This window comes from Solea solea, chromosome 2 (genome assembly GCF_958295425.1).
Source record: "Solea solea chromosome 2, fSolSol10.1, whole genome shotgun sequence".
NCBI classification, from domain to species: domain Eukaryota; kingdom Metazoa; phylum Chordata; class Actinopteri; order Pleuronectiformes; family Soleidae; genus Solea; species Solea solea.
In genome coordinates this window covers 10,697,295-10,716,060 of record NC_081135.1, presented here as the reverse complement: position 1 = coordinate 10,716,060, position 18,766 = coordinate 10,697,295, and the positions used below count along the sequence as shown (strand labels likewise).

The 18,766-nt window shown below is 40.6% G+C and overlaps 3 protein-coding genes across 3 annotated transcripts; all 3 read left to right on the top strand.

Moving 5' to 3' along the window:
- The first annotated feature begins 3 nt into the window (after positions 1 to 3).
- pjvk (pejvakin) lies at positions 4 to 5,173 on the top strand. The gene is made up of 6 exons (XM_058622799.1): positions 4 to 343; positions 1,374 to 1,569; positions 1,945 to 2,086; positions 2,870 to 2,987; positions 4,127 to 4,270; positions 4,348 to 5,173. Exons 1-6 carry the CDS (start codon positions 133 to 135, stop codon positions 4,647 to 4,649), a joined length of 1,113 nt encoding a protein of 370 aa, XP_058478782.1. The 5' UTR covers positions 4 to 132; the 3' UTR covers positions 4,650 to 5,173.
- A 439-nt stretch (positions 5,174 to 5,612) lies between these two features.
- pwp2h (PWP2 small subunit processome component) lies at positions 5,613 to 11,864 on the top strand. Its single transcript, XM_058620662.1, has 21 exons — positions 5,613 to 5,755; positions 6,138 to 6,250; positions 6,507 to 6,601; positions 6,698 to 6,797; positions 6,956 to 7,099; positions 7,197 to 7,332; positions 7,486 to 7,715; positions 7,892 to 8,035; positions 8,120 to 8,190; positions 8,355 to 8,491; positions 8,592 to 8,740; positions 8,812 to 8,959; positions 9,043 to 9,193; positions 9,331 to 9,511; positions 9,600 to 9,747; positions 9,835 to 9,943; positions 10,091 to 10,156; positions 10,255 to 10,473; positions 10,962 to 11,112; positions 11,206 to 11,280; positions 11,556 to 11,864. Exons 1-21 carry the CDS (start codon positions 5,738 to 5,740, stop codon positions 11,737 to 11,739), a joined length of 2,769 nt encoding a protein of 922 aa, XP_058476645.1. The 5' UTR covers positions 5,613 to 5,737; the 3' UTR covers positions 11,740 to 11,864.
- A 262-nt stretch (positions 11,865 to 12,126) lies between these two features.
- On the top strand, positions 12,127 to 16,845 carry eed (embryonic ectoderm development). The gene is made up of 12 exons (XM_058653659.1): positions 12,127 to 12,282; positions 13,041 to 13,193; positions 13,280 to 13,372; positions 13,653 to 13,718; positions 13,953 to 14,078; positions 14,287 to 14,368; positions 14,592 to 14,683; positions 14,963 to 15,096; positions 15,180 to 15,285; positions 15,401 to 15,559; positions 15,716 to 15,789; positions 16,308 to 16,845. Exons 1-12 carry the CDS (start codon positions 12,163 to 12,165, stop codon positions 16,432 to 16,434), a joined length of 1,332 nt encoding a protein of 443 aa, XP_058509642.1. The 5' UTR covers positions 12,127 to 12,162; the 3' UTR covers positions 16,435 to 16,845.
- The last annotated feature ends 1,921 nt before the right edge of the window (positions 16,846 to 18,766 follow it).

Here is an 18,766-nt window from a genome sequence, read left to right as displayed (position 1 = left end):
CACACCATGTCCCATATTCCCTTTCCCACCTGCTGCATTATTTAACGTGTGACACGTCTGAACGAAACACACCCGCCGCAGCCGTCCTGACTGAGAGCAGTGTGTGGGGGACACACACATGCGTCGCTGGTAATGTTTGCCGCAGCCACAAAGAACTTTGTGAAGCAGGTGGGAGACACGGGCCGGTTGATCCCCGTGCCCAGCCTGAGCGAGGCCGACCGCTACCAGCCGCTCAGCCTGGTGACCAAGAAGAGGAAGAGGCGCTTCCTGAAGAAGAAGAAGTACGCCTCCACCCCTTTCTCGCTGAAAGACATCCTGGTCGGGGAGAAGGAGATCACGGCAGGTAAATGGGCTCCACTGAGTGGCAGGATGGCGCCATTAAAAGTGGGGCTCACGGGCCAAATTTGGCCCACAAAAGGGTTTCATTCGGCCCTGTTAACACTTTGCCGTGTTTATGTCTGTTAAATTCTGTCGTCGTTGAAATTTGGTTTGGAATGATGTCACTGAAAGTTGGCCTTATGACTTTAAAGGTACAGTGTGTAAAATGTTTACAACAAGTGTGTTGTAGCCGTCAGTTAGCATCGAAACTCAAAAGCTTTGGTTTGTCCATTGTGGGCTCCTGTAAAATCATGGTGGTCCAAAATGACCTAAATTTTACACACTGGTCCTTTAACTTATTTAGGCTTTTTAAATTTCAAAGTAAAACGCTGCAGTATCACATCCTGTGCTCTAGTTTTGTCTAACTCTTCATTTTCTTAATCTCTATTGTTCTATACTCTATACTTTTTAATTTTAATTAATAATTTTATATTATAATTGGGTTCTACAAAGCAAGGATAAACACAGGTTTTACTATATATAACATTAATTAGGGTTCCACTCCAGGTTTAAAACAGTACTGTAGCTCACACAACACCCTAAATACGTGAAAAAACATAAATATTGCATTTAGGTTATTTATATTATGATTTATGTGTTTTTAAAATAACATTTATAGTCTTATTGTCATTGGCGGTTAGAAAAATGAAGTAAATCTATTAGCGCTCTAACACATTTTATTATGGCCTTAAAAGGCAAAATGATCATTTAAATGAAGAATGTCAATTGAGTGTTGCTGTGCACTGTTTTTGTCGGTTTTGTTTGTTGCGTTTTTACATTTTCACTTTGGTTTTGTGCTCGTGTTGCTAATATTCTGGGTTATTCGAGTAATTCTGCAAAATAAGGCTTGAGCTTCAGCCACTTCTTGATTTTGAGAAATGTATGATGGATTTCTTTGACAAGAATAAAACAAACCAAAATAATAATCAATCCTTCTTCTTCTTATTATTATTATTGTTATTATTATTATTAATATTAATATTATTATCATACAGGGGTGTCTTCTTACCAGCTCCTCAACTATGAGGACAAATCAGACGTGGCCCTCAACGGTCGCCTGGGGAACCACGTCATCAACGACGTGGGCTTCAACATCAGCGGCTCCGACTCGGTCGCCGTCAAGGCGTCTTTCGGCATCGTGACCAAGCACGAGCTGGAGGTGCCCACGCTGCTGCGGGAACTCAACTCCAGGTATCCCAGCATGCACCTGGAAGACCTGATCTATCAGGTGTCAAAGCACCATCGTCCTAATCCCACTCAGGACTAATTGGATGATATGATATATTAAATAAAACCATCTATATTGAGAAGCATCTTAATATTCAACAGCTACAGCTACGTGTGACCTCTAATCTCTTTGTGTCAGAGGGAATGTGAGAAGAGGGTTTTCCCCTGTATGTGTGAATAAATCATCATGTAACCTTAGACGATGAAATAGAGACAATACTGTGTTTTACAGTTACAGGGCGTTAAAAGGCGCATTGTTGGAAATATCAGTGTGTGGGGGACAAATGAAATCAGGGTTTATTATCATATAAACCTGTGTTTGTGTTTCCTGTCGCTCAGGAAAGTGGACCTTGATCACTGCCTTGTGCGTCAGTCACGGGAAAATGGACGCAGCGTCCTCTGCGTGGTCGTGGAAAGCATCCGCACCACGCGCCAGTGCTCACTGACCGTCCACGCCGGTGTGAGAGGGACGACCATGAGGGTAAACGCACAATGCACACATCACTCACTGACACGGTTCATCCAAAGCAAAAAGTCAAAAAAGCAAAAAAATGATCAAGGAATGTGTTTTTTTGAAGACATGAATAAATAAATAAATAACATTTAAAACGTTGAAAACAGGAAAAGTACAGATGAAAAGCTGTATTCATATTATAAATGTGAACATTTGGGGGTTATTAGGCGAGAGTGTGTTATAAATGTTTATAATCTTAATACATGTTATGTAGTCGAAGAGTATGGTGCATTAAATGTAAGATTTTGGTGTCACTTTCACAATTTAGCTCCTTTTTGCACAGATTTAGTCATGCATGTCATTTGAGACCGAAATTCATGTTAAGTTAAAAAAAAACAAAAACAGAAAACATGTTAAATATAATTGTTGGATCCTAAGCTTAATGTTAAATCTAAATGCAAAGCTTGAATCAGAGTTTTAAACCTAATTGCTAAATGTAAATATGTAATCTGATCATTAATTTGAACATATTTAGATGTAGCTTTGACATTTGATATTTCTGTCTTAAATTATGAAAATGTGAGCTTAAAATGTTTTTGGAGCAAATGTGTCATTTCTTGCCTCTGAAGGATTTGAAGCTTTTATTTTGAAAAAGAAAACTGATCTTACTGATCCACACATAGGAAAAATCAGGTGATATAACCTTGAATTAACCCTTCAAGTCATTCTTCAACTAAAAAGGCAATTTATCTGGAGTCGACAAACTCACTCAAATCACTGAAGTCACTCAGCTTCCTGCTGTGCTCGCAGTTTCAGATCGACGACGGCAGGAACCCCCGAGGTCGAGACAAGGCCATCGTCATCCCGGCTCACACCACCATCGCCTTCAGCATCTGTGAGCTGTTCATGCGACTGGACGGACGCCTCGGTACGAAAGGCCTCGCACACAAACACAAATACACACAGACACGACATCAGACAGGCAGGTGGGAAAAGTGGGAAAGATAATAGAGTGACAGAGCTCATCAAAAAAAGCTTCAGCTTCATTGAAGATGCAACAAAGCAGAGATGAAGGTGAATGAAGCTCTGAGAGGATGAAACACACAGAGAAGCTTGAGAAGATTAAAGGTTTGAAACGTTTTACGGCTCAAAGCAGCGTCGCACGCGTGTGTGTGGGAGCTGCGGGTTTGCATTTGTGTCATCTTACACTGATAAAGTACAAAGAATAATGCTGTGATGGAAATAGTCCTCCACACCATCTAACATGAAGATGAAGATGGAAATAATTATACTTCGGTTTTTATAATCCAATCCAATCCAATCCACTTTATTTATAGAGCAATTTTAAAAGCAAAGTGCCCAAAGTGCTGTACAATAACATTAAAATTACATAAAACACTGGTAAAAATGAATAAATCAGTACAAATATAATTAAAAAAAAAAAAATAACTTTTTATAACTAAAAAGTTATAAAATCAGAAGCCAGGTCAGCTCCACAGAGGCCAACCGTGTTTTTACAATGGTCCACAAAGGACAAACTTAACGTCTTTTAAATTTTGATGTTTTCCAACACACTTTGAAGAGTAGAATTTTTTTTTGCTGTGTTAAAAGTATCCTTTACACTCTAAAATAACTGTTTATCCAACATTAAGTGTTGTTAAAAAGCCTTGTTATTGTGACCCTTTAACTCAGAAGCTCAGAGTGTGGCGCTAATAATATAATAATGCCAAGTTATACAAAGTTCTTGCATCATGTGACCCCCACACTTGCCTAGAACATGATTTGGATAAGAAAAAAATAGGGAAACACCCTCTAAGGTCAGATTTCCAACTAAAAAATTGCCAAGATCACATATTCAACCCCCGTGCTTGATTGAAGGTCAAGTACGACCTCTGATGTAAATGGAGCGTACCATTTATACCAAAAACCAGGACACTTCAGTGACCTACTACTTTTTATTGGTGATTCTTCTGTTAAAAGTTCATGTTAGTGAACTTTTAACTTTTAACTTTTGCCAGTAATCTGAAGCAGTGTAGTCTTCTTAAACTTGAATACAATCCCTCTCAGATATCTGCGTTGCTCCGGAGTCCCAAGGTGGATTTGAGCGTGAGCAGATCAGGGAGCAGCTCGGCGGAATCATCGGGCGCTTCTCCATGGGCCGACTGCGGCGCTTCCTGTCCGGCATCATCTACGGAAACCCGTTCAGAGCAGGTACAGCTACGAGCTCCACACGGCACATTTGACCACGCACGTTGTTCTTCGCGCTCATTCGTCTCCCCCGTACGCAGATGACCGGACGTTCGAAGAGCTCACCCATTCGGACACCTACATGGACGACATGGTGACGGACTACTACGAGAAAGCCGCCAGCATGACGGACGTGTCCACCGCCTATCTGAGGGAGAGCACCCACACGCGGGTCAACCTCCTCAAACACAACATCCCCAAGGGCCCGTGCTCGCTGTGCGGCATGGGGAACCAGAGGCGGGAAACCGTCTATGGCTGTTTGGAGTGCTCAACCGGAGGCCAAAAATATGTCCGCCTGCATGTGGTGCCCTGTTTTGACCTTTGGCACAAAACACTTCGGTGATCAAAAAAAAAAAGCGTCTTTGTCTGGTGCTACACTTGTAACTGTTTACCTTGCTGGTTTTTTTTTTTTTTTTAGATGTTTAACCTTGTTTTCTTTCAAATAAAAACCACCAACGTCCTTCTTACTTCATTAACAGCCAACCTTTTTCCTCCAGTAAAAGACTGTTCCTATAAACTTGGTGTCATCCCCCTGACCTTTGTGGTGTACATTGCAGTTATCGTTTGCAGTTTCTTTTTGGCAACGGCACGTTTGCACACGTGTGCTGTGTGTGCACTGTAGCTGCCAGACTAATGAATTATTCAGTAATGGTGTTAAAAATGGACGGGATGGAGGGATCGTGTGAAGCTCCGGCGAGAAAGCAAAAAGAGAAGGCCATGACCTGTTTTTTCTGCTTTACAAGTGTGCCATTTATTTTTGGATGGTCATCTTTGAGTTTCATTGCATATAATAGGCTAGTGCACACTGAGCAAAAGGGATATTTTGTGATTAAATGAGAAGTATTGTTTCTTTTCACTTATATTATCTTTGTGAGTCTTTTAGTTCTGTTATATTCTATTCATTTCTATTCTATTTTTCTTGTGTTCTTGTATTTTACAAATATTACACAGCTTAATTTTTATTTTATTTATGAGTTGTATCAATTATGTACAATCAACACTATAGCCATTGATTTGACATTGATTTTTTTTAGTTTTAACCCAAATTTGGTATCATAAAGGAGGGAAACACTCATTTGTACTATATACAATAGTTCTATATAATGTTACAAACTGTTCAGTCACAATAATTATTAAAAAAAAGACCATAATGTTTTCTAGTCATTAAATCTGTCCCTGTTATTTTCCTATTCATGTGTATTGTTTTGTTCTTTTTGTGACTTCGACTCGTTCCTCCTCCATGCCACCGGAGGGCGCAGTGCTTTATCCTCCGCGCAACTCAGCCCGGAAGTGTCGAGTGTCAACAAAACGACAACACGTGTGGAGGAAGAGAAGCATGTGTCACAGGAGCCTTGTATTCTTGCTTCAATTTGGATACTTATGGGATTAAAACGAAGATTAATGCACCGAATTTAGTGAATATATATTAAAATGAAGTTTGCTTATAGGGTGAGTACACTGGGGTTAACCTTCCTTAGCGGTGCCATTCAACTTGTGGCGTGTGGGAGGAAACGTCTGACCAAACCTCATTCAAAAATGTCTACATTTCCTAGGTTACTGCATAGTGCTAATTTATCTACAGAAAAGGCACATTTAGAATATAAATGTCCCCTGTTAGCATCTATACTAAAGTTCGGTTATGTCTTGTATAACAAATATAATTCAACTACATAGTTTCATTCATGTTTTAATGTGTAACTCTCTTCATACAATTTTTGTGTGGCGTTCAGTTGCATTCCTACTTTTCCAACTGGGGTTTGTGAAAAATCTGTGTGTGTAATAGGAAGCTTTGAGTGCTTGTAAAATGAAAACCTCTATGTATTATGTGTAGTTTTCCAATCTACTGGGCGCAGTCTATCGTCAGGGGAATTTAAATTTCTCCAAAGATGGCAACACCGTAATCAGTCCGGTTGGGAACAGAGTCTCTGTCTTCGACTTGAAAAAGTAAGTGTTATATTTTATTATATTTGTAGTTTATATGTTGCTCTTTCATCATGTTACATGTCAATGTACACTTAGTTTTTATATGTCCACAAATATGATTTATAATCAGTTAGTTGTTCACATTAATGGTTTCCCTGTAAACAAATATTTACAGAATGTTGACTCAGTAATTTGCTAAGTCTATAACATATTACACTAAAGTTGTGCTGACAAGAAACCATCATCAAACCAAAGATCATTTTTATTTGTTTTAAAGCAACACATCTGAGACATTGCCCATCTCCACTACAAAGAACATCACATGTGTCGGTCTCTCTCCAGATGGCAACTTGGCAGTAGTTGTTGACGAAGGTAAGCGTTTCCTCTGACTTGTGCTTCCTCAAAGATTTATGAAAACAAACAAAAAAACAAATATGTTTCTTTGTGGTCATGTCTGTGCCAATACAGATGGTGCGGCCCTGTTGATCAGTCTCCTCACACGGGCCATCCTTCATCATTTCCACTTTCACAAGCCTGTGAGCAGCATCCGCTTCTCACCTGATGGCAGGTGAGTGTGGTTCACACTGCACTGGTGTCGTCATGCCTTAAGCTTTGGTTACTCTTTGTAAAATGATGTCTATAAACAACACAAAATAGTTAATAGATGCTTTACCACAGCTGTTTTCTGAATCATCAAAACATTATCTACGTATTTATCCCTCTCAGGAAGTTTGTTGTCACAAAGGAGAATGTAGCTCTGATGTACCACGCTCCCGGGAAGCAGCGGGAGTACAATGCCTTCGTGTTGGACAAGAGCTACTATGGTCCCTATGACGAAACCACCTGCATTGATTGGACAGACGACTCCAAGTGAGTGAAAATTGAAAGCGGGTTGTGGCATATTATGTCTCAGCCTGTGACTGAGAGAAAATCATGGTTGTGGGTTTTCTTTTTTTTTTTCCTTCAGGTGTTTCGTGGTGGGCAGCAAAGACATGTCGACATGGGTGTTTGGTGCCGAGCGCTGGTCCAACCTCATCTACTACTCCCTGGGTGGACACAAGGACCTGATTGTGGGCTGTTTCTTTGAGAAGGACAGCCTGGATGTGAGTTAATTTCTTTCTTCCTCTACTTTGTGATTCAGACTCTATCCATACTACTCCATTTTCATTTTTTTTTTTTAAAAAGCTAAATTTTAGAAAGTTTACAAAACATACTGTATGTGACCCCGACTGACTTAATTTTACCTGCATTTCCAGCTGTACACTGTGAGCCAGGACGGGACGCTGTGTATCTGGGAGAGCGACACTGAGCTGGATGGCCTCATCCTGAAGAGGAGTCAGGACAACCCTAAGCCACTGAGACAGCGTGAGGAAGGGGAGGAGGAGGGGGAGGAAGAGGAGCAGCAGGAAGGGGAAGTGATCAGAGGGAAAGCTGAACTCCCCAAAGAGAACAAGATGAAGAATGTGCGATACAAGCAGCTGAGCAAGTAAGAAGCATCTCAGCTTTCATAGCAGTATCAGTATTTGTAATGAAAAGCATCATATTGTCTTTTTCTGTTTAATTAAAGCTCAGGGACCTGTGTGATCACATACAGATGGCTGTAGAGGTTTAACAAAGGATACAAATATCTTTTCTTATATTTTTTTGCCTCTGCTCCTGCAGACATTTCTTCAACAAGGAGGGCGATTTTAACCATTTGACCTGCACTGCCTTCCACAAGCCTACTCACATCCTTGTCACTGGTTTTGCCTCTGGCATTTTCCACCTGCATGAGCTTCCAGAATTCAACCTGATTCACTCCCTCAGGTGAGAGAAACGTTGACAGACGACAGAGAGAATAAAATGACTATTCAGCACTGGCAGTTTTTTTACTGAATGTTTCTCTTCTAGTATTTCAGACCAGAGAATTGCTTCAGTGGCTATAAACAGCTCTGGGGACTGGATTGGCTTTGGCTGCTCAGGTAAGAAGTCGGTTTTTGATCTTGAATACAGTCTCACTGACTATGTGCCCGTTTATGATTCGAACATTTTTATACTGTGGACTTAATTAGATTAATAGTTTCCTGTTGCAGCAGGTGCAGCAAATGGATTTGTCTTTATCGTGCTGTGGTTGCATTTGTTTCAGGCATGGGTCAGCTGCTGGTGTGGGAGTGGCAGAGCGAGTCGTACGTCTTCAAGCAACAGGGACACTTCAACAACATGGCCTCATTGGCCTACTCGCCCGACGGACAGTACATTGTAACAGGAGGAGACGATGGCAAAGTGAGCAGTGGTGGTTGCTTGTATAAAAAGTAAATGGAGCAGCACCTGTGTGACCTAACCTAATCATATCTGATGTCTGACTGGTTTTATTCCCAACCAGATCAAAGTGTGGAACACCAACAGCGGCCTCTGCTTCGTCACCTTTACCGAGCACACCAGCAGCATCACCAGTGTCACCTTCACCTCCAGCGGTTTCGTCATTGTCAGTGCTTCTCTCGATGGGACGGTCAGAGCGTACGACCTGCACAGGTGAGCTAAAGCCGGGTTTGGTTTGATTGTTGAGGAATTTGTGGTGCACTGAGACTTCACTCGATTTCTAGATACCGAAACTTCAGGACGTTCACCTCACCTCGCCCTGCACAGTTCTCCACCCTGGCAGTCGATAAGAGTGGAGAACTGGTGAGTGCAGGAGCCCAGGACTCGTTCGAGATCTTCCTCTGGTCCATGCAGACAGGCAGACTGCTGGAGGTATTTACAGACTCATTTTTAAGTATCTGCATCTCCTGTAAGTCGATGGACAGCATATATGTAATTGCCTTGTGATTAATCAGGTCCTCGGAGGTCATGAGGGTCCAGTCAGCGGCCTGTGTTTCAGTCCAGTCCAGTCAATCCTTGCCAGCGTCTCGTGGGATCGCACAGTGCGGCTGTGGGACATGATGGACAGCTGGCAGGTCAAGGAAACAATTCCTCTAACCGCTGATGGTAAATATGTGGTGGACTACAACTCTCCAAGTACTTCCTGGTTAAATCAAACTGGGATCAAACCTGGTTAGAAGAGCTTTGGATATATATATATTGACATGTTCATCAGGGTTTTTTTTCTTCATCTTTTGTCCCAGGCCTGTCAGTGACTTACCGCCCTGACGGTCAGGAGTTGGCCGTGGCCACTCTGAACGGTGAGGTCTCCTTCTGGAACCCACACACGGCCACACAAACCAGCTCCGTGGCCGGACGCCACGACCTGGAGATTGGCCGCAAAGAGACGGATAAAATCACAGCCAAACAGTCCGCCAAGGGCAAGTGAGTGGACAGAGTCGCACTGTCCGTCCTCACCTGTATCTCCGTGTTTCCACTCGTTGGATTCATTTATGTTCCCCCCTCTATTTAGGTCCTTTACGTGTCTGTGCTACTCTGCGGACGGGGAGTCCATCTTGGCCGGAGGTCAGTCCAAGTTTGTGTGCATCTATAACATCAAGGAGCAGATGCTCATGAAGAAGTTTGAAATCTCCTCCAACCTGTCCTTCGACGCCATGGAGGTAAATCATCAGCTTCGTTCAATGTGAAGTGTCAGGCAACATCCTTACTTACATACTTATAATAAATACATTAATTTTGTTTTCTAGGAGTTCCTGGACAGGCGGAAAATGACTGAGTTCGGCAGCCTGGCTCTGGTGGACGAGGGAGCTGGAGACGGGGACGGAATCAACATTAGCCTCCCTGGAGTCAGGAAAGGTACGATTCTTTCTTCATTTGCTTATTTCAGGCAGATGTGGAGGAATCTGTGGCTGTGACACAGGAAATGGAGACAGTGCAGCTATACATGTGGATCATGATTTCTCTTTTTAACTTGGATGTATTTCTCTCTGCTGGTCTCTAAAGGTGACATGAGCTCTCGTCACTTCAAGCCAGAGATCAGAGTCACCTCACTGCGGTTCTCCCCAACTGGTAGGTGTCCAAGCTACAACCTTGCCCCCTGCAAATGAGCTTTTGTCATAAAAATTCAAAGTTCAGTCGTTAACAGAAGTGTCTCCATCTTCTCCCAGGTCGCAGCTGGGCAGCCACCACCACCGAGGGCCTGCTGGTCTACTCCCTTGATGGCTCCATGGTGTTCGACCCCTACGATCTCGACATGGATGTGACACCGGTGAGCATACGCAAACAGCTGCGCCTCCAGGAGTGGGCGTCAGCCATCATCCTGGCATTCAGACTCAACGAAAAGGCCCTGAAGCAGGAGGTGCTGGAAACAGTGCCACACGAGCAGAGTAAGTGAACCTGCCTTCAAACAAACAAACATTAGGGCTGTCCCTTTTTGGGATAAAATGTCAAAGTGAGAAATAGAAGCTCATTTTCTGAACTCTTTGACTTTCTTTCAAAAGGAGTTGTTTTTGTAACCAGTGCATCGCCCTATGGTGGCTATGCTATGAATTTTTACTTCCTGGGCTGAGACTCACCCAGCAAATTGAGAGACCATTTTCTATATAATTGACATCACAACATAATATCACTGTATTATTTTTCTATGTGGCCAAGAGGGCATTTAAAATGGATCTCAAGTCAAGGTGAGATCATAGTGCCCTCTGCTGGATCACAGGGTAGAGTATTTTAAACTCAGTTTGGGCTTTTCCCCCCCAAGTTAGAATGGATCATGAAATCTTAGATAAAAAAAAAGTGACAGCCCTAGAGTGAATTATCTTCACTTAAATTATGAAAATGCCTGAAAGCTCTAAATTGGCCCTTATTGTTCCTCCAGTCCCAGTGGTCTGCAGCTCCCTTCCTGACATTTACGTGGAAAAGTTGCTGGGATTTGTGGCGGCGTGTCTGGAGAAGTCGGGTCACCTGCAGTTCTTCATGACCTGGGCCCAGAACCTGCTCATGCTTCACGGACAGAAACTCAAGAACAGGTATGGAAACGCACAAGGGCCAATGGACACATTGCATGTAGTCTGTTTTAGTATAGTATTGAGTGTGATTAACAGATTTGCATTGATGTGCAGGTCAGGAGCCATACTGCCCACTCTGCAGGCTTTGCAGAAGAGCATCCAGAGACACTATGACAACCTGACCAAACTGTAAGTAACAACGTTTTAACATTGACCCACATTGTCTCATTTGAACCTAAATAATCACCACTTGCCATGTAGATTCCTGCTTTCCTCCTGGTGTCGTCTTATCGATTGACCAGTATGTGTATTAAAACACAGCTGTAAACTACTTCGCAGTATTTTAGGAACATATATTAAAAAGCTCACATTACTGATCAGATTGAAAGTCTTCCTCGGACTCTTTTGAAAAAAGATTTTTTGACTTGTTGGATTTGTAGTAAAAGCACATTTTCTCTGTACAGGTGTGACTTCAATATGTACAACATCCGGTACACTGTGGCCCTGTCGAAGCAGAGGGGTGTAAAGAGAGCAGCTGAGGATGAGTTGGAGGTGGAGGAGGAGGAGGAGGAGGAGGATGACGAAGGACTCGTCTCTGAGGAGATGAGTGAAGCCTCTTTTGGTGATGCAGAGATGATTGTGTCCTGATGCCACTGAAGACCTCCATGCCATTAATCATCCCAGAATAATAATGTTGGACTGTAAAAGATATAAGGTTTCTGTGAAAACACATGATTCTAAACTGTTTTTTAATAAATTTGTATGTAAATATACATGCTTTCGTGTTTGTTTTTTTTATCATTTACTTTAAAAAACAGTACCATGTATTAGCAAATGGTGCTCAATTAGTGTAAAACATTTACATTTCCAGGAAATTAGTTTAGGTTAACTTTATAGTAAATTGTTTGTAAAGTGTCCCACAGTAAATATTAAAAGTTTTGTAAGCAAGAATATGCTATTTCTCTGTGAATATGACTGAAATTCAGCTGAACTACAACTGAGGTCGAGTCAAACGACGTTACCCAGCGATCCTTGCGGCAGCAGAGCGGAAAAGGCGGAATTTGAGCCAAAATGAGGGAAAACAAGAACATGTCCGAGTCCCCCTCTCAAGCGGGAAAAGAGATACCGGCGAAAAAACAAAAACTAAGCAGTGACGAGAACAGTAACCCAGATTTATCCGGAGACGAGAATGTAAGATGTTAACCCGTGTTGTTTTATAAGTGACAAATGTGCCATACATGTATACATACATGCTAGCCGGCTAGCATTGTGCTCAGGTAGCCGGTTAGCTAAAGCGGCAAGCTAGCAGCTTTGTTCATCATTATAGATATCAGCCAGCTGCTCAAACTTGACTAAAATCAGTTATTTACGTCTCTATAGAGTGCTCTTCACACGGCGATGTCTGTGCTTATTTAATTGGACGTATACGCGTTAATGCTGCTTCATTTGGGTTCATACAACAACACTTCACGTGCAAACTGAAGTTGGCGTTAGCAGTAGTGGCTAATTGAAATGTCCATTGTACCATATTTATTAAACATTAATACGACGAAGAGGCGTGTATTTAATGGTGGCATGAAAAGCAGACAACATCAGAGCCATTTTGTTATTACCTAAGGAAAATTATCTCATCAGAGCAGATAAATGAAAGCAAGTGTATTAAACATATGCAAGGTAAATATGCCTCATTTCCATTCGTGAAACTGGGTTAAAGACGAATGTATTTGGGCAAAAATAGCATGATATGTTAAATAATGTGCATGTATGTAATCTAAATTAAAATGCCTGAAATCATGATATTGATAAGTTATGCTCACTCTCATTAGTGTCGAAGCATTTAGCAGGAAAACTACAGGTCCTCAGCACTAAGTGTGAAGTAGGATACTTCAAATAAGATAGTATTTTTAGGTGCTAAAACCATTTTGTTTCGTTTTTTTAAATCTCTGCAGGATGATGCTGCCAGCGTTGAGAGTGGCACCAACACTGAGCGCCCAGACACACCCACAAACACCGCCAATGCCCCAGGCAGAAAGAGCTGGGGCAAGGGCAAGTGGAAGTATAAAAAGTGCAGATACTCTTTTAAATGTGTCAACAGCCTAAGGGTAAGTGTGTCCACTACGCAGTATGTTCATTTCTTTTTCATCTCGTCATTGCTTTGGACATCATAAAGGGGTGTTTGTTTTTACAGGAGGATCATGGTCAGCCGCTGTTTGGAGTCCAGTTTAACTGGCACAGTAAGGAGGGAGACCCTCTGGTATTTGCCACAGTTGGGAGTAACAGGGTACAGCTACATTATCACAACTTGTTTCTTTAATAAACACAAATTCTGCTTTGCATGCTGGTGCTGTCTTTGAAAACAACAATGCACTTAAGCTGATTGATTCTTATTGGCTGAGACTCAAAAAGAGAAAGTCAATCGGGTCAATTTTGGGTTGAATACTGTGGTCACTAAAAGTTTTTCCATCCAGATTTATTTGATTAAGGTTATTTTGATGACCTGCGTTTTCTATGTTATTTATTTCTTAATTTCTTACTTTAAACCTGTGGTTTCTCTTCATCAGGTAACCTTGTATGAATGTCACTCACAAGGAGAAATCAGACTCTTGCAGTCTTACGTTGATGCTGATGTATCCTTTCACTCGCTTGGAATGTCTTCCATCATATCACATTTTCAGCTAAATTAATAAATCGTAACCAGTCATGTAACAGTTGACATGACACTTAAACTGTTTACTCTTTCTTGTTGGCAGACGGCTGTGGGTTTATGTTAATGTACAAAAAAAAGAGATGTTCTGTATTTATATAAAAGATCACAGGGAGAGTTTTTGTTTTGATTTCTTTGACTACACGTGTGCAAAAAGGCAGAGGAGAACTTCTATACGTGTGCCTGGACCTACGACACCAACACAAGTCACCCACTGCTGGCTGTAGCCGGATCCCGCGGCATCATCCGGGTGATCAACCACATAACAATGCAGTGTATTAAGGTATTTTTAATCAGTTATTTCTCAGACTGAATTGTTTGTTTTCCTGATTTCTCAGAATTTACTAGTCTTTTTACCATAGTTTGACACCAAATTTGATGGAGACACTGGAATTCCCACAGTTTCTGGATTGGTGCTGCTCTCTAAAATGTTGTTTTAGGTCACAAAATCAAGACCTTATCATAATAACAGTTTTTATTGTCTTGTCCAGCATTATGTAGGACATGGAAATGCCATCAATGAGCTCAAGTTTCACCCACGGGATCCAAATCTCCTCCTGTCCGTCAGTAAAGGTAAAACTATTTTCGAATGTAACACTAACTTGACAACTTAATTATTAAACACCGCAAAAGTGCTTTCACCCATGATGAGTTCCCTTTATTGCAGGAAAGAAGTAGGTCGTCGTTTTTATTACGACGTGGTTCCTTAATTATGGTTTATGTCTCTGATAAAAGGCCTTGTTAACTGTAAACATGTATGAATTTACGATGTCATTTTGTTCCCTTTTCCTCACAGACCACGCCCTCCGTCTATGGAACATACAGACAGACACGTTAGTGGCGATATTCGGTGGCGTCGAGGGTCATCGAGACGAAGTCCTGAGCGCGGTCAGTATTGTGAAATCGAACTCCACATCCACACGTCTATAAACTTCATACAACAACTGCAGCCTCAGCAAGGGAGGCACTGCAGTGAGAGGATTCAACCTCACTCTGAACCCTGTACTCTGAACATTCAATGTATCATGAGACACAGTTATTTTTCTGTGAATAAATGAGTTAATGACCACTGTTAAATAATAATACATGTTGAAAACAGACCATCCTTCAAATTAATTGTCCCACTTCCTCATTTTATGTTTGTTTTTTTTGTCCATTCCACTCTAGGACTTTGATTTGCTTGGTGAAAAGATAATGTCGTGTGGCATGGATCACTCCCTCAAACTTTGGCGTATCAATTCCGAGAGAATGCTGAAAGCCATCCGTGGGTCGTACGAGTACAACCCCTCGAAGACCAACAGGTATTTTCTTGTTTCAACTGTAGAGATGCTCACAACGTCTTCTAAAAAATGGAATTAAAAACATGATAATTTTTTCCGTGCAGGCCTTTTGTCTCAGAGAAAATTCACTTTCCTGACTTCTCAACACGAGACATCCATAGAAACTATGTGGACTGTGTGCGGTGGCTGGGAGACATTATTCTATCCAAGGCAAGTCATTAATGACAATAATATTGTTATTGTCAAATTTGTTAAAGTTAAAATTTGTTTATAAAAATCAGACACATACTTATCTGTAATCGTCTTTGCTTTCCTGTCACTGCAGTCTTGCGAAAATGCCATTGTGTGCTGGAAACCGGGAAAAATGGAGGACGACATCGATCACATTAAGCCAAATGAGTCAAATGTGACGATTCTGGGTCGCTTTGATTACAGCCAGTGTGACATCTGGTACATGCGCTTCTCCATGGACTTCTGGCAGAAGGTCCGATAACCTGTTGTTATCTCAAATTTTTTCCACCTGTTCCATCTACTAAAATATTTTCATGTACAGTTACGATGGTAAAATCGGGTTTTTTATTGTTGTTGTTTTTTTTTGAGCCACTTTTCTGATGTCCTCTTTTGTGATGCTAATTTACAGATGCTAGCTTTAGGAAACCAGGTGGGGAAGCTTTACGTGTGGGACCTCGAAGTGGAAGATCCTCACAAAGCAAAGTAAGTGCAACAACAAAGTTGGGCTGAACTATTTGGGGGGAATTGTTTAGTGCAATTTTTCTGACAGATATTGCTGTCACGGTCATTTGTTCAGTTCAGTTTAACTGTGTATTTTTTCGTAGAATACGTTGAATTAATCAAATCAAATGACATCTTTGGATAGAGGGCAGATCAGTTAAAATAAATAATTCAACTGCATTTTAAAATTAGCATAAGTGAATTCACAATCAATTTTGTTTGGCTGCGTAAGAGATTTTCAACTGTACAAAATTTGGAACTCTAACCTGGGGCAAATATTTTTCATCAAACACTGACCTCAAAGGAGTTACTTTAATGCTGTTTTAATTTGAATACAACCAAACAGTGCAACTCTACAGTACATTTGTAGGAAATAATTTAAACTCCAACCTGTTCAAGTTCAAAATATCCAGCCCAGAAAATGCACCAGACAGTTTGAAGCAATTACCAAGTTGTCCACTAGAGGGTTCTAACTCGTGTAAATGTCTTTTCATCCGCAGGTGCATCACGCTAACTCTCCCTAAATGTGTGTCGGCCATCCGTCAAACCAGCTTCAGCCGCGACAGCAGTATTTTGATCGCCGTGTGCGACGACGCCTCCATCTGGCGCTGGGATCGACAGCGTTAAGGACGCCTTTTTAGACTGAAAACAAACAAACACAAAAAAATGCTGCTTCTCCCGTTTTTACTCCACCTGACGTGTTTCGTTGTTGTACAGAATCTCATGTTCTGTTTTTTTCCTACAAACAAAACACGACACAATTCTAAAGAAGATTTAAAGGAAAAGTTTGACGAAACAGCAGCCACCACCCGACATTTTTTTCCCCCTTCATATGAACATTATCGAGCCACAAAAATAAAGAAAAAAGAAGTGAGTTTTTTTATCAAACTTTTTGTTTAATTTCTGTATTTTTCACAAACAGGAATTATAACAGCATGTTGGTGAAATAATCAGCATCAGCAGAGCTTCATCTCCTCTGTGTGCCTTCTAGTTTCTTGTCTCATTTGTAAATTAATCAATAAAGCCAGATTATTGTCACTTTGGTTGGAATTAGTTTTTAAAATGCAGATGAAATCGGATCAATGATTTTTTTTTTTTTTCTGACAAGTCGATTATGGTTTTGACAACATGAAGGACAGCTTTGGGGGTGGGAGTGCCACATTTGAAGTCGCATCAGTTATTATTTAATTAATTTTGTCAGTGATTCCTCAATTATTTGCATCTTTTTAACACGCATGTTCTTACATCATTCGTTGTGTTCAAAGTGACATTTAAGTCTTAAGTGAAGTCAATAAAGTGGATTTTTTAAATAAATACTCAATAGTTTGTGTAGTTAACAGTGATATGTATTTAACTTTTGCCAAAATGACATTTTAAGCAAGAATTAGACATAGTTGACACACAATTTCTATTTATTTTTACAGCAGTGATACTTTTAGGTTTTACTGTTAACAGTAACAATTTAATAAAATAATATAACCAGAATTGGCAGTATTGATAGCAAACGTCTTACTCTGTTCTTACACATAAATAACAGACAAGACAACAAAAACTGAACAAAAAAACCAACTAATTTTATGTTTTTGCAATGTTTTAATGCCATTCAACTGTATTTTTGGTATCTTATTAAGAAATATGAACACTAAAATAAAAAGTAGTTGCAAGAAACAACAAAATGGCTCCTTCAGGCAAAACTCAGCATTATAATGAGGTATGTATGTGTGTATGTAATACTATAATGAAATGGTAAGAGAAATACAACAAAAACATTAATTATGGCCCCATTTCATTTATTCAAATCCTGCTTTTGTTGTAAGTGTAAGATAGAGGTCACACTAAATACTTGACACTGTGGAAACTGTTATTTTCCTGAACATATTACTTCTATTTTTTGGTTTAATTATAATACAGATGAATAAAAAATAATTAGACATGATCAGTATACTGTAGCTTCACTATAATGGCATATTTAAAGTAAAGTCAATGTGTGTGTATTTCAGTATTGGGGTGAGAAAAATATAAATTGTGTGCCTGAAGGTGCATACTGTATCTACATGCATATACATTCAAGTTTGCAATGATATGGTTATTCATCATCATAGGTGAAAGGTCACAGGCTGCTTTTACTGTTTTTACACACACACACACACACACACACACACATACTCATAGAAATAATGCATTCACTGGTCCCTTACCATAACCTTAACCATCACAACTAAATGCCTTAAAAACCTTAACTTAAACCCAATTCTCATGCTCACCCTTAAACCAAGTCTTAAACCTCAGAATATATGTGGACAGCCTAAACTCAGCTGATTAAAATGGTGGCTCATACTGTATTTTTTGCACCTGGGTTAGTTTTTATTAGTTTATTAGTTTCTATTACTGGTCACTTTATTTGTTTTACAGATATATGACTGTGACGACCCCGGGGATCCCGGACGAGCCCCCATTTGTCAAGACTGGCTCAGATGACTTGACAAAACAACAGCTACAAGAGAGATGCTGGCAATTTAACATTTATTTATAATCAACATAACAAACATAACCTATATCTGTAATCAGGTGAATCAGTTGTAAATGCAGGTGTATGGATGTGTGTGAGTGTTGGATGTGAAACTAAGAACAAAACAATGTGAGCTGCAGGACGCCAGGCTGGAAATGGTGAGAGAGAGTGAGCACGGCTGGACTGTTGGGCTTTAAAGGCACAGCCCCGCCTCCTTGGTAACTGCACACACCTGTGATGCATAGGCTTGATTGACTGCCTGCCTGCCTGTGTGAAACAAAGAGAAAGGGAGAGAGACACACCTACACAACCCCGGCCACTCGGGGTCGTCACATGACCACAATATTTATGATTTCAAAGTAGGACGAGTTATTACTAGTAGCTCATATTTCGATGTGTCTTACATACATTTGTCTTTGAAAATGTAAATTTTGTCATATTAAAGAATTG

Excerpts from the sequence above, each read along its gene's own strand:
- pjvk (XM_058622799.1), top strand. The coding sequence starts at position 133 with ATGTTTGCCGCAGCCACAAAGAACTTTGTGAAGCAGGTGGGAGACACG. Across the intron at positions 1,570-1,944 it reads CTGCGGGAACTCAACTCCAG|GAAAGTGGACCTTGATCACT; the intron begins GTATCCCAGCAT and ends CCTGTCGCTCAG. Across the intron at positions 2,988-4,126 it reads GCGACTGGACGGACGCCTCG|ATATCTGCGTTGCTCCGGAG; the intron begins GTACGAAAGGCC and ends AATCCCTCTCAG.
- pwp2h (XM_058620662.1), top strand. Across the intron at positions 9,194-9,330 it reads AATTCCTCTAACCGCTGATG|GCCTGTCAGTGACTTACCGC; the intron begins GTAAATATGTGG and ends CTTTTGTCCCAG. Across the intron at positions 11,281-11,555 it reads TATGACAACCTGACCAAACT|GTGTGACTTCAATATGTACA; the intron begins GTAAGTAACAAC and ends TTCTCTGTACAG.
- eed (XM_058653659.1), top strand. The coding sequence starts at position 12,163 with ATGAGGGAAAACAAGAACATGTCCGAGTCCCCCTCTCAAGCGGGAAAA. Across the intron at positions 14,369-14,591 it reads CCTCCTGTCCGTCAGTAAAG|ACCACGCCCTCCGTCTATGG; the intron begins GTAAAACTATTT and ends TTTTCCTCACAG. Across the intron at positions 15,790-16,307 it reads GAAGATCCTCACAAAGCAAA|GTGCATCACGCTAACTCTCC; the intron begins GTAAGTGCAACA and ends TTTCATCCGCAG.